This window comes from Ceratotherium simum, chromosome 11 (assembly GCF_057802395.1).
Source record: "Ceratotherium simum simum isolate JZ-2026a chromosome 11, ASM5780239v1, whole genome shotgun sequence".
Classification (NCBI taxonomy): domain Eukaryota; kingdom Metazoa; phylum Chordata; class Mammalia; order Perissodactyla; family Rhinocerotidae; genus Ceratotherium; species Ceratotherium simum.
This window is the reverse complement of record NC_141910.1, coordinates 23988364-24003151: the sequence shown is the minus strand read 5'-3', so window position 1 is coordinate 24003151 and position 14788 is coordinate 23988364. Positions and strand designations below refer to the sequence as shown.

General features: G+C 36.5%; 1 protein-coding gene across 5 annotated transcripts in view; it reads left to right on the top strand.

Moving 5' to 3' along the window:
• The window catches only part of SANBR (SANT and BTB domain regulator of CSR), a 67550-nt gene that overhangs the window by 8529 nt on the left and 44233 nt on the right, over nucleotides 1-14788 (top strand). For 4 of the 5 annotated variants that reach the window (XM_004435653.3, XM_087436706.1, XM_087436707.1 and 1 more), the window contains 3 exons: nucleotides 11473-11659; nucleotides 12489-12582; nucleotides 14522-14760. In XM_004435653.3, coding sequence (XP_004435710.2) covers nucleotides 11473-11659; nucleotides 12489-12582; nucleotides 14522-14760 — 520 coding nt within the window. Of the gene's footprint in view, nucleotides 1-11472; nucleotides 11660-12488; nucleotides 12583-14521; nucleotides 14761-14788 lie in introns of those variants that run through there. The other variant, XM_087436708.1, reaches the window with a different exon arrangement.

The window sequence follows — 14788 nt, the reverse complement described above, 5'->3', positions numbered from 1 at the left end:
CGTATCATCTGATATCCACTGCATATTCGAATTCACCCAATTGATGAATTATTTAACTAAAACTCAACTAAATGTGAATCAGACTATTTTTAAGTAGAGTTAATTTTTAAATAATTTTTTATTACTAAACAAAACTTGTCCTTAAAGACACACACACACAAAGAAACAAGCAAAATATCAAAATTATAATTCCGACCCTACCTAAAGTAAGCTGTTGACACCTTGTATATATCCTTCCAGATTCTTTTCTATACATATATGAATTCTTAAAGTGGACATATAACACATGTACTGTTTTGCTGCTTGCTTTTTCACTTAGCATATTGTAAACATCTTTTTGTGTCAGTTAATAAACTTTTACAACATTTGATGGCAGTATACTATTCTTTTACTTGAGCTATATCGTAATTTATTGAACCGGTCCTCAATGTAGGCTATTGTTTCCAACTTGTTTTTTCTTTATCGTGAAATTTTTGTTGTACATTATTGTTTGTCAGTCACCATATAAATGCATTCCTTCACCCATTGTGCCCACTCCCCACCCGCCTTGCCCCAGGTAACCACCAAACAGTTCTCTCTGTCCATGTGTTAGTTTATTTTCCACTTATGAGTGAAATTACGCAGTGTTTATCTTTCTCTTTCTGGCTTATTTCACTTAACATAATACCCTCCAGGTCCATCCACGTTGTTGCAAATGGGACAATTTTGTCTTTTTTTGTGGCTGAGTAGTATTCCATTGTGTATATATACGACATCTTCTTCTTTTTTTTTTTTTTTTTTTTTTTTTTTTTTTTTAAAGATTTTATTTATTCCCCCCAAAGCCCCAGTAGATAGCTGTATGTCACAGCTGAACATCCTTCTAGTTGCTGTATGTGGGACTCAGCCTCAGGATGGACGGAGAAGCGGCGCCTCGATGCGCACCCGGGATCCGAACCCGGGCCACCAGCATTGCGGCGCGCGCACTTAACCACCAAGCCACAGGGCCAGCCCCGACATCTTCTTTATCCACTCATCAGTCGAGGGACACTTGGGTTGCTTCCATGTCTTGGCTATGGTGAATAATGCTGCAATGAACACAGGGGTGCATAAGCCTCTTTGGATTGTTGATTTCAGGTTCATTGGGTAGATACCCAGTAGTGGAATAGCTGGATCAAAGGTATTTCTATTTTTAATTTTTTGAGGAATCTCCATACTGTTTTCCATAGAGGCTGCTCCAGTTTGCATTCCCACCAGGAATGAATTAGGGTTCCCGTTTCTCCATAGCCTCTCCAGCATTTGTTGTTTTTTTATTATTATTTTTTTTTTTTTTAATTTTTGTTTATTGCAGTAACATTGGTTTATAACATTGTATAAATTTCAGGTGTACATCATTATACTTCTATTTCTGCATTGGTATTTGAGTGGTGAGCATTTGTTGTTTTTTGTCTTAGTGATTATAGCCATTCTAACGGATGTAAGGTGATATCTTAGTGTTGTTTTGATTTGCATTTCCCTGATGATTAGTGATGTTGAACATCTTTTCATGTGCCTATTAGCCATCTGTATATCTTCTTTGGAGAAGCGTCTGTTCATTTCCTCTGCCCATTTTTTGATCGAGTTGTTTTTTTGTTGTTCCTTTGTGTGAGTTCTTTATGTATTATGGAGATTAATCCCTTGTCAGATATATGGTTTGCAAATATTTTTTCCCAGCTGGTGGGTTGCCTATTCATTTTGATCCTGGTTTCATTTGCCTTGTAGAAGCTCTTTAATCTGATGAAGTCCCACTTGTTTATTTTTCCTTTTGTTTCCCTTGTCTGAGTTGACCTGGAATTCAGAAAGATCTCTTTATGACCAATGATGAGTAGTGTACTGCCTATATTTTCTTCCAGGAGTTTTACAGTTTCAGGTCTCACCTTCAGGTCTTTGATCCATCCTGAATTAATTTTTGTGTATGGCAAAAGAAGATGGTCTACTTTATTCTTTTGCAAGTGGCTGTCCAGTTTTCCCAACACCATTTATTGAAGAGACTTGCCTTTCTCTGTTGTATGTTCTTAGCTCCTTTGTCGAAGATTAACTCCCCATAGATGTGAGGTTTTATTTCTGGGCTTTCAGTTCTGTTCCATTGATCTGTGTGTCTGTTTTTGTATCAGTAGCATGCTGTTTTGATTACTATCGCTTTGTAGTATATTTTGAAATGAGGAATTGTGATACCTCCACCTCTGTTCTTTTTCTCAGGATTGCGTTAGCTATTCAGGGTCTTTTGTTGCCCCATATGAATTTTAGGATTCTTTGTTCTATTTCCGTGAAGAATGTCCTCAGGATTATGATTGGGATTGCATTGAATGTCTAGATTGCTTTAGATAGTATGGACATTTTACCTATGTTTATTCTAACAGTCCATATGCATGGAATATTTTTCCATTTCTTTATGTCATCATTGGTTTCACTCAATAAGGTCTTATAGTTTTCATTGTACAGGTCTTTCACCTCCTTGGTTAAATTTATTCCTAGATATTTTATTATTTTTGTTGCAATTGTAAATGGTATTGTCTTCTTGAGTTCTCTTTCTGTTAGTTCGTTATTGGCATATAGAAATGCAACTGATTTCTGTAAGTTGATTTTGTACCCTGCAACTTTGCTCTATAGTTGTTGATTATCTCTAATAGTTTTCCAGTGGATTGTTTAGGGTTTTCTATAAGATCATGTCATCTGCAAACAGCAGGAGTTTCACTTCTTCATTGCCTATTTGTATTCCTTTTATTCCTTTTCCTTTCCTAATTGCTCTGGCCAGAACCTCCCTTACCATGTTGAATGAGAGTGGCGAGAGTGGGCACCCTTGTCTTGTTCCTGTTTTCAGAGGGATGGCTTTCAGTTTCTCCCCATTGAGTATGATGTTGGCTGTGGGTTTGTCATATATGGCCTTTATTATGTTAAGGTACTTTTCCTTCTATACACATTTTGTTGAGAATTTTTATCATAAATCAGTGTTGGATCTTGTCAGATGCCTTCTCTGCATCTATTGAGATGATCTTGTGGTTTTTATTCCTCGTTTTGTTAATGTGGTGTATCGCATTGATTGCGGATGTTGAAACATGCCTGTGTCCCTGGTATAAATCCCATTTGATCATGGTTTATGGTCTTTTTAATGTATTGCTGTATTTGGTTTGCCAGTATTTTCTTGAGGATTTTTGCTCTAAGTTCATCAGGGATATTGGTCTGTAGTTTTCCTTCTTAGTATTGTCCTTGTCTGGCTTTGGTATCAGGGTGATGTTGGCCTCATAGAATGTGTTGGGAAGTGTTGTATCTTCCTCTATTTTTTGGAATAGTTTGAGAAGAATGGGTATGAAATCTTCTTTGAATGTTTGGTAAAATTCTCCGGAGAAACCATCCAGTCCTGGACTTTTATTTTTGGGGAGGTTTTTGATTACTGTTTCAATCTTTTTACTTGTGATTGGTCTATTCAGATTCTCTCTTTCTTCTTGATTCAGTTTTGGGAGGTTGTATGAGTCTAAGAATTTATCTATTTCTTCTAGATTGTCCATTTTGTTGGCGTATAGTTTTTTGTAGTATTCTCTTATAATCCTTTGTATTTCTGTGGTATCTGTTGTAATTTCTCCTTTTTCATTTCTAATTTTATTTATTTGAGCCTTCTCTCTTTTTTCTTGGTGAGTCTGGCTAAGGGTTTGTCAATTTTGTTTATCTTCTCAAAGAACCAGCTCTTCATTTCATTGATCTTTTCTACTGTTTTTTTGGTTTCAGTTTCATTTATTTCTGCTCTAATTTTTATTATTTCCCTCCTTCTGCTGACTTGCAGCTTTGTTTTTCTAATTCTGTTAGGCGTAGTGTGAGGTTGCTTATTTGGGCTTTTTGTTTTTGTTAAGGTGGGGTGTATTGCTATGAGTTTCCCTCTCAGGACCGCTTTTGCTGCATCCTATATGAGTTGGTACAGTGTATTTTCATTTGTCTCCAGATATGATTTGATTTCTCCTTTAATTTCATCAGTGATCCATTGGATTTATTGAGGCTTGCCTTGTTTCCCAACATAGGGTCTATTCTTGAGAATGTTCCGTGCGCACTTGAGAAGAATGTGTAATCTGCTGTTTTTGGATGGAGTGCTCTATATATATCTATTGAGTACATCTCATCCGGTTTTTCGTTCAAGTCCATTATTTCCTTCTTGGCTTTCTGTCTGGATGATCTGTCCATTGATGTAAGAGGGGTGTTAAGATCCCCAACTATTATTGTGTTGTTGTTAATATCTCCTTTTAGGTTTGTTAATGGTTGCTTTATGTACTTTGGTGCTCCTGTGTTGGGTGTATACATATTTATAAGTGGTATGTCTTTTTGGTGGAATGTCCCTTTTATCATGATATATTGCCCCTCTTCGTCTCTCATTACCTGTTTTATCTTGAAGTCAGCTTTGTCTGGTATAACTATGGCAACACCTGCTTTCTTCTGTTTGCCATTAGCTTGGATTATTGTCTTCCATCCTTTCACTCTGAGCCTGTGTTTGTCTTTAGAGCTGAGATGTGTTTCCTGGAGGCAGCATATTGTTGGATCTTGTTTTTTAATCCGTTCCACCACTCTGTGTCTTTTCATTGGAGAGTTCAGTCCATTTACGTTTAGAGTAATTATTGATATATGAAGGCTTAATGTTGCTATTTTATCGCTCATTTTTCTGGTTCTTTTGCATTTCTTTTGTTTCTCGTCCTGTGTGTTTCGGACTACCAATTCAGTTTGGTAATTCTGTGTGGTGGTTCTCTTAGTTTTCTCTTTATTTATCTTGTGTGACTCTGTTCTGGTTATTTGGTTAGCGGTTACCATGAGGTTTGTATAAAAAATCTCGTGGATGTGATAGTCCATTTTCTGATGGCCTTTTATTTCCTTAGACTAAATCGATTGGATCCCTTTCCTCTTCCCCTTCTAAGTTATTGTTGTCACAAGTTATTCCTCTTGTGTTGTGAGTTTGTGTTTAAAGTGATCAGGTTATATTTATTTTTGGTATTTTCCTTCCCTTGATCTATGGCTTTATAATTAAGTGTTGGCTAAGCTATTCTCATAGAGAGCAGCAGTTTTCTGGTTTTGTCTGCCTGTTTTTCTCCATGTTCAAAGCTTTGTGTCCCGTTTCTCTTTTTTTTCTCAGGCATGTGGACCTTCTTGAGCAATTCTTATAGTGGGGGTCTTGTGGCAATGAACTCCCTTAGCTTCTGTTATTCAGGGATAGTTATTATTTCTCCATCATATTTGAAGGAAATTTTCACTGGATAGAGTATTCTTGGCTGAAAGTTTTTGTCTTGCAGAACTTTGAATATATCATTCCACTCTCTCCTAGCCTGTAAGTTTCTGTTGAGAAATTGGCTGAGCGCCTGATAGGAATTCCTTTGTACATTTTTTTTTTTGTCTAGCTGCCCTTAATATTTTTTTCTTTGTTGTTGACTTTTACCAGCTTTACTACTATATGCCTTGGAGAGGGTCTTTTCATGTTGATATATTTAGGAGATCTCTTGGTTTCATTCACTGGTATTTCTAGCTCCTTCCCCAAGTTTGGGTAGTTCTCAGCTATTATTTCTTTGAACAAGTTCTCTGCTCCTTTTTCCCTGTCTTCTCCCTTTGGAATACCTAATTTCCTAATTGAGTCAGATATTTCTTGGAGAGTTTCTTCATTTCTTTTAAGTCTTAATTCTTTTTCCTCCTCCATCTGGAGCATTTCTTCAATACTGTCTTCAATATTGCTAATTCTTTTCCTCCGTATTGTCAGCTCTGATGCTTAAGCCTTCCAGATTTGTCTTCATCTCCTCTGTTGTGTTTTTTGTCTCTTAGGATTTCTCATTGGTTTTTCTTTATAGTTTCAGTCTCTTTTGTGAAGAAATTCCTGATTGCATTGAATTATCTATCTGTATTTTCTTGTATGTCGTTGAGCTTTTTTATGATAGCTACTTTGAATTCTCTGTCATTAAGGTTATACATTTCTGTGCTTTCAGGGTTAATTTCTGGGTGCTTGTCATTTTCCTTTTGGTCTGGAGATTTAACATATTTTTGCATAGTGCTTGTCAGTGTTGGCTTATTTTTCCTCACACTGAAAATATCTGGTCACAGTTTCTTTCTGCCGCCACTGGGTGGGGGTCAAGAGCTGTGTTTTCTGTGCCCACCTCAATCCGTGGGTGCTCTGGTCAGCCTGTGGCTGAGCTGAAGCGTGGCTGATCTGAAGTATGGCTGAGCAGAGGCTGCTGGGGCTGGAGTGTGGGAACAGCGGGGACTGGAGTGCAGTTAGGCCGAAGCAGCTGGAGTTCGGGCGCGGGTAGGCCAAAGAAGCTGGAGCTGGAGGGGGCCAAGCCTCAGCACAGCTGAGCGGAAGCAGCTGGAGCTCGGGAACAGCTGGAGCTGGGGCTCAGCTGGGTCAACGCAGCTGGAGTTGGAATGCAGCTGGGTTGAAGCAACTGTAGCTGAAGCACAGCTGGTCCGAAGAAGCTGGAGCTAGAGTGCAACTGGGCCAAAGTAGCTGGTGCTGAAGCAGCTGGAACCTGAGCAGGGCCAAGCCAAAGCAGCTGGAGCCGGGGCACAGTCAAGCCAAAGGAGCTGGGTGTGAGGTGTGGTTGAGCTGATGGAGCTGAGGCTGGGGCGTGGTCGAGCCAGGGCACCTGGGCCATGGTGCGGGCGAGCAGGAGCCTCTGGGTCCAGGGCACAGGTATACCGCCTCCCCCGGCACTGGGGCACTGGGGAGCCAGAGCTGCTGGGGCCTGGGCGTGGGCATGCTGGAGCCGCTGGGGCCTGGGCACCTGGGCGCCCCCGCCTCTTGGGCCTGGGTGCAGGTGCACCGCCACCACTGGGGCCGGGGTGCTGGGGGACTGCTGCCATTGGCACTGGGTCTGGAGCTGAGCTGAAGTGCCGCTGAGCAGAGGGTGCAGGCCCACTGTGCTGATTCCCCGGGCAGGTGGGTGGGGAGGGGCACTTACTTTCACCTCCCCAGTCCCAGGGGTTTCTCACTTTGCTGTTGCTGTCTGCTCTCCTGAAGTGCTAGCTTGTTGAAGGTACCCTTGCAACAGTTCCACTCCCTCTGCAGGGGAATTCCCCACAGGCTGTGAGGGATCTTGGAGAGCAACTGTTTTCCCTTGGAGGGCCACCCCTCCCCATTCCCTGAGAGCTGCGTGGTCTCAGTCTCAGGGTCTCAGTCCTTAGGGAAGGAGGGGAGCTCCTCTTACCACCTTCCACTTCCTCTGGGGATTCCAGCACCTCCGGCCTCAGATGTCCGGCTGCGTGGGTCCCTTGTGTTGTGTGAATAACTTCTGTTGGAATATGAATGTCTTTTTTTTGTTTCTTAGAGGGGGAGAGTTCAGTGGGGGAAGCTCACTCCACCATGATGCTCTTCTTTAACCAGTAATCTATTTCCAATTTTCAACTGCTACAAATACCACTGTAACAAATATCTTACTCTCCTTTCCTTAAGGGATAATCTCAGAAGCAGAATTGCTTGATCAGAGAGCATGTGCATTTTTAAGGCTTTTATTACGTATTGCCCACTTAGAAGGGTCACCCATGTTATACTCCAGTCAGTATAGCTGATTGCTTAATCCTTGCACTTTCCATATCAAGTATTATTTTTGTGTTTCTTTTCAAAATTCTCATTTATGTATATTTTTAATTTAATAAATGTTATCTCATTGAAGTTTTAATTTACCTTTCTTTAAATCCTGAAGAGATTGAACATTTTATATTTTATTGTTACGTCCTTTTTCTATTTGTGAATTTGTTGTTTTGTTACTAGTTTAATAACAGTTTTCTATGTATTAAATATATTAACCTGATCTAGCTTATTTTTCTCAATTTGTTTTCAGCCTATTAAGTTATTCATGATAGTCTCTTATATACAAATGTTTAAGAGTTTATGTTAAAATCTATGAATCTTATACTTTAATGTCTGCCTTTTTGTCATGTTTAGAAAATTCTTCTAACCTGAAGGTTATGTGTAATAAATACTCACCTACATTTTCCTGATTCCATTCATTTTTTACATTTAAGTCTTGACTCTGCTTTGAGTTTATTTTAATTTTAACTTTTTTCCTTTTTTTTTTTTGTGAGGAAGATAAGCCCTGAGCTAACATCCGTGCTAATCCTCCTGTTTTTGCTGAGGAAGACTGGCTCTGAGTTAACATCTATTGCCAATCCTCCTCCCTTTTTTCCCCAAAGCCCCAGTAGATAGTTGTATGTCATAGTTGCACATCCTTCTAGTTGCTGTATGCGGGACGCGGCCTCAGCATGGCCGGAGAAGTGGTGCCTCGGTGCGCGCCTGGGATCCGAACCTGGGCCACCAGTAGCGGAGCGCACACACTTAACCCCTAAGTCACAGGGCCGGCCCAACTTTTTTCCTAATGACTGGTTAATTGTCTCAATATTTATTGAATATTTAATTCTTTATTACTGGTTTGGAATTCCACCTTCAGCTCTGTTTCTGGACTTACTATTCTTATCCAGTGATCTCTTTATCTAATGCTATTGACTGTTCCATATTGACTTATTTTCAATATGGTTTTAATATCTGGTAGACAAAAAAACTCTATGTTTGTTTTAAGCTTCTGGAATGTTCTCTCAAGCTCCCGCATTATACTTTTTTTCCATTTTGAAGATGACCTATTGTTATTTTAGAAGTGGAGAAAGGATGAATTAAGATGTTTTTAGATAAATGTTTAACCTAGCTGAAATAATGTATCTAATTTTTCCAAACTGCTCCATTTTTCATTCCCACCAGCAATGTATGAGGGTTCCAGTTTCTCCACATCTTTTTCAAACTTTTATCATCTGTCTTTTTTATTATAGCCATCCTAGTGGTTGTAAAGTGATAACTCATTATGATTTTGTTTGCATTTTCCTGATGGCTGAAGATATTGAGCATCTTTTCGTGTGCTTATTGGCCATTTATAGATCTTCTTTGGAGAAATGTCTATTCAGTTACTTTGCCCATTTTTTAATTGGGTTATTTATCTTTTTATTATTATTATTGTTGTGTGTGTGTGAGGAGATCAGCCCTGTGCTAACATCTGCCAATCCTCCTCTTTTTTTGCTGAGGAAAACTGGCCCTGGGCTAACATCCATGCCCATCTTCCTCCACTTTATATGAGACACCACCACAGCATGGCTTGCCAAGCAGTGCGTGGGTGCCCACCCGGGATCTGAACTGGCGGACCCCAGGCCGCCGCACTGGAGTGTGCGCACTTAACCGCTTGTACCACTGGGCTGGCCCTATCTCTTTATTATTGAGTAGTAAGTGTTCTTTATGTGTTATAGATACAAGTCCCTTGTCAGATATATGATTTGCAAATATATTTTCTTATTGTATGGGTTGTCTTCATTTTCTTGATGGTGTTCTTTAAAGCACAAAGTTTTAAGTCTTGGTGAAGTCTAGTTTATCTAATTTTTCTTTGTTGCCTGTGCTTTTAGTGTCATATGTAAGAAACCATCACCTAATCCACGGTCACAAATATTTATACCTACATTTCCTCTAAGAGTTTTATACTTTTAGTTCTTATGTTTAGTGTTTGATCTGTTTTGAGCTAATTTTTGTATGTGGTGTAACCTAGGGGGTCCAACCTCATTTTTTTGCATATAGATACCTTGCAATTTTTGCTTAAACACAAGAGAACATTTAACAATATAGTTTAAATTTGTTTACAGTTCACTTGCTTTTTTGTTTAAGCAATCGTATCCATTTCAAATATTCAGAAGTCATAATTTTCTTATTTTTTAAGCATTAGAACTCACTGTAAGCTTTGTTAAATTTTGCCTAAAAGATAGCAAAAGAATCTGTGTTTTAAAAGCCTACCTGCCACTTTCTCTGTGTTACAAAAAATAAACTCATTTTGTAGGAAAAATGGATTCAGTTAAACAATTCATGTTCTTTATCCTATACATGTTCAGGCGAACCTGTACATTTTTTTAATGATGTTATAGCATTTGTTTTTCTTTCTTTGCCCAGACTTGCATCACTACATTCTTCAGCCCTCATACAAAAAACATATTCTCTGTTTCTCATTTATCATATTAATTATTTTTATTTAACTATTTATTATTTTTTGCCTGAGGAAGATTTGTCCTGAGCTAACATCTGTTGCCAATCCTCCTCTTTTTTTTTCTTTTTTGCTTGAGGAAGATTAGCCCTGAGCTAACATCTGTGCCAGTCTTCCTCTATTTTGTATGTGGGATCCCTCCATAGCATGGCTGATGAGTGGAGTAGGTCTGCACCCGGGATCCAAACCTGCAAACTCAGGCCACCAGAGCAGAGTGCACAGAACTTTAACCACTGGCCACGGGGCTGGCCCTTATTTTTATTTAATTTTAAGATTTTGTTTAAAGAGATGGGCATGTTGATTACATAATGTTTCAGTCTACACTTAGATCTCTTTTAAATGCCTTTTTAAAAAGGTGTTACTTCACTTTTCAAAGGACTAAGCCGTGAATAGGCATTTCTTTGTAAGAATAGTAGCTGTATAAACAATCCTTACTGAAAATAGTGCTTAATATCTAGTGGGTACTTGACAAATATTTGTGTAATGAATGATGCCATACCCAGTGCATTCTTCATTTAATATATACACATATACGTGGTATATATTTTTCTCCTTTTGCACCCCCCAGATTACTTAGTCTGCTATGGAATTTGCTATCCACATTGATGTTGATGGAGATTTAAAACTGGATGCTATAGCAATGTTATTTGACCAAGACCCGCAGTAAGGAAGGAATTTTATGTTATGACCTAGTACACACATAGAAATGGCATTTTCATGAAGGAGTACTTAGCCTTACTGTGCTTTGTGCACTCCTGATATTTTCTAATCTATTGTATTTTCTAATCTATTGTATTGATTTTTTTTCAGTTGCTAATCTGGACGTTCTAAATTGATTTCATGACTAACTAATGGGTTAGAGGAAAACACTGTGCTAGAGCAAATTTTGCGCAAATTTGTGGCCATGCAGTGTTACTGTAGTGCTCTGTGCAAGGTGAACCTCACTGTTAGAACAAAGTTTTCCTTATTTTAATAAAGAAAATCTGGTGTCACAAGTCAGATACTCTTTGGTTTGCTTTACATTTAAGGTTAGAATTTGGTCTTATTCCTGATGGAAACTCAGTTGATATAAAAATAAAAACAAAGTTTTTAACTAAATTATTAAAATTGTCAATTGATAATAGATGCAGACCACAGGGAAATGTGGTTGATAAGGGCATTTTTCATTTTTCTACAAGAGCATAAATATATTATGCCTTTGGGTTAAAGCGTATTAAAAAAAATTCTACCCTGAATTTTGAAAAAGAAAAAAATAAGTTCAAGGCTTTTTTGAAATGTGTGCTAATTTTCTAGATGTTACCCAATGGAATAATAATCACTTATAAAAAAAATAATTATAGAAAAGTATCTTCAAATAGAAGGCAAGAAAATATCTTCTCATTTTTTAATTAAAAAAACCCCAGACCTACGTTTCTTTCCTTTTATATCATTGCAGTGTGCAAAAAGGTTTGATGAACTGAAGAGCAGTGGAAGCTCACCTGTTGACAACCAGTTTAGTCCTCTAATGGCTGCTGGAGAGAGTCCTGTTGAAACTTTAGCCACGTATATCAAGTCCTCACTCCTTGACACACAGGGAGAATTTCAGGAGACTCTGGTTGGTCAGGATGCAGTTTCCAAAACAGGTGAGGTTTTAAAACAAAATGCAGTGTTTGTCCTTAGGATAATTCTGCAAAATATCATTCATTCCAATCAACTTTTCTCTATTTTTAAAGGCTAATATAAACATTAGTAGAAAAATCTATTAGTGTCTTCCTGAATTTTAGAAATTTGACTTTGCTATATTTGAAAAAAATTTTAAATATTAATATTCAGGTCAAACACTCTTATCAAAAAAAGCTCTTTACTATATCAAAATTTACTATTCCAGTCTGTTAGCCTAGTTATGTCGTAAAAATTAAAGGGATTTGACCTATACCTTTTACTTTATTTTTACTGAGAGAATCTTACTTGTCTCTCATGTTATCTTTTTTACAGCTACCCTTTACTGCAGTCAACAATAGCTTCAAATGACACAGTGGCAGGGGAGAAGAGATGTTGTCCACAATTATGTTGGAAATAGTAACTGGTTTTAGAAATCCTTGGAGTGTAGTGAGTTATTTTAATCTCTGCAGCAGCAGTCAGAGTATTGATATAAAAATTTGCTGCAGGAAAAGAAAACCATATTGTTGATTTTTGAACATTTGACTCCTGTCCATAGATGTCCAAATACCATATTAGTATTTTTAAAATCTTCAGTGTAATGTTAGCAATTTGTGATCCTTTTTTTGTACTGTTTCCTCCATATACCTTTAGAAATATTAAGGGAAATTCCACCTGACAAAGTACCATCTTTAACTAGCCTTGGAAACCATGCATTTACACTATAACCATTCAGTAAGTAAAAACCCATTCTCAGCTAGAAATGCTAACCTCCCCCCTTTGTTTTTGTATGTGTTTGTTTCTGTATTTAAGGAAGACATAGTATAGCTTCCACAAGGAATTGTTCTTCAGAAAGTGAAAATTGTACTACTCGTAATGGTGGAGAAAAGACTGAAGAATCTGAAGGGTAGGAGGCTGGTTCTTTGCTAGATAAGATTTAATATGAATATCAACTTCAAATTATAAAATATTTGGTGATTGTGTACATCAGTTACCATAATTTAGGAATTTCACATCACACAATTGCTGAAACAATTGAAATCAGGTTAATTCATGTGTTGAACTATAAACAGTTGCTTGATAGCTAAACGTATGGCTTATACATGTTATTTATAAATTGGAATATAATTTTCCATTTTAAAAATTCATTTTCATATTTGTAAATATTATAAATAACATCTATTAACATAAAAATTTGAAAAGTAAATTTTAAAACCCCACAAAAATCTCTGCTATTAGTTCTCCAACTTTATTAAAGAAACTAGATGTGTATTTCAGAACTATTTGAATATAATTACTCGTTATAGAAACATAAAAATTAGAATGTATCTTTCAATACATTGCAAGTTTTGATAGTTTATATTGTTTTGTATACTTTGCAAACAATAAACTGCACATATTTTAAGTATTCACTTTGATGAGTTTTGACAAATGGGTGCATCATGTAGCCATCACCCAAATTAAGATATAGAACATTTTCGTCATGTCTGAAAGTTCCTTTTTGTATTTCCAGTTTTGATAGTTTTTTATAACAGCTTTATTAATATATAATTCACATACCATAAAATTTACCCTTTTGAAAAACTTCTAGAGATGGATGGTGGTGATGAATGCACAACAATGTGAATGTACTTAATGCCACTGAACTATACGCTTAACTGGTTAAGATGCGAATTTTATGTTGTGTATATTTTTACTATAATAAAAAAAGTTCACTCTTTTCAAGTGTATAGTTCAGTGATTTTTAGTTTATTCACATAGATTTTTAACTGATAGGTTTGTTTGTGTGGCACAAAAATTTATCATATCATTTTTTTACCGGAATTATCTAGTATTTCATATTATGGTCCAAAAAGCCACAGAAACTTTATGCTTCTTTATACCAGCCATTACCTGTTTATAGTTTGACTATAATCTCTTTGGAAGAGCAATTTGCAAAGAGTTATTTAAATTCCTTTGACTTTGATAGAGCTTTGATTAATAATCCTTTTTCTGGTAGCCCAATTTTATTCAAATATAATTTTTTTTTGTATTAGAAATTTATGAAGTTCAATTAAACACATATTAAATTCATATTGCAGAACAGTGTATCTCTTCCTGTTTATTTTCTTCCTTTTGTAATGACATGAAAGCAGTTGTGGATCCCACTGATGTTTCTTTTTGAGGTGATATAATTTTCAAGGGAAAGTAAATTCAAGAAATATATAATTTTTGAAGCAATTTTTCTGATGTGTCATCTAAACTTATTAAATTATTTTTTAAATATGTAAATAAGCACATTGTAGTCTTAAGAATCCTTTTAACTACATTTACTAATTTATATTTAATGAATGCCTAGAAACAAACCTCTTGCTGTTAAAAATAACTAAGTAGCTGTTCTAATTTTTTTATTCTTTTTTAACTATTTTTCCTATTTATTAATAGTAAGAAAATTTGAGTGTTTATCTCTATCTCATTACCCATAACCATGTAAAAGTGCTCTTTGATGTTCCTCAAAAGAATTAGAATGTATTATTTAATTTTCTTGTGTGAATTGGTATTGTTTTTTAAAACTTTAACTTATAACTTGAAAAATAAATTTTAAACCATGTAAATTATGAGTCCTATGGTAAAAATATTTTTATTTTATTAAGTCAGTAGCTTAACTAAAATCGGTCATAATCTAAGATAGAATCAGGTTAGCAAGACAATTATGAAAAATTCTGAGTGTGAAACGCTATAAAACTGATTTTGTGGTCAAAACCTTCAGAAACATCTTGTTCTCATACTTCCAATAAATATCAATATTCTGGGCTCCTTTTCTAAAACTCTAATAATTTCATTTCTGTGTAACATTTTTTATGAAGGCCAAACATGGTGATCCATGTATGTGATGAAGCAAAAAACCTGAAAGAAGATTTTATTTGCCCACGAGATCTTTTGATATCAGAAATGAAGTACTTTGCTGAATATTTATCTATGGATGCCCAGCGCTGTGAAGAGATGGACATTTCAGTTCATTGTGACGTTCACATTTTCACCTGGTTGATAAAATATGTTAAAAGGAACGCTAAGGAGAATAAAGATTGTGAGATGCCTACTTTAGGTAAAAGACAATCTATTGCTTATTTTAT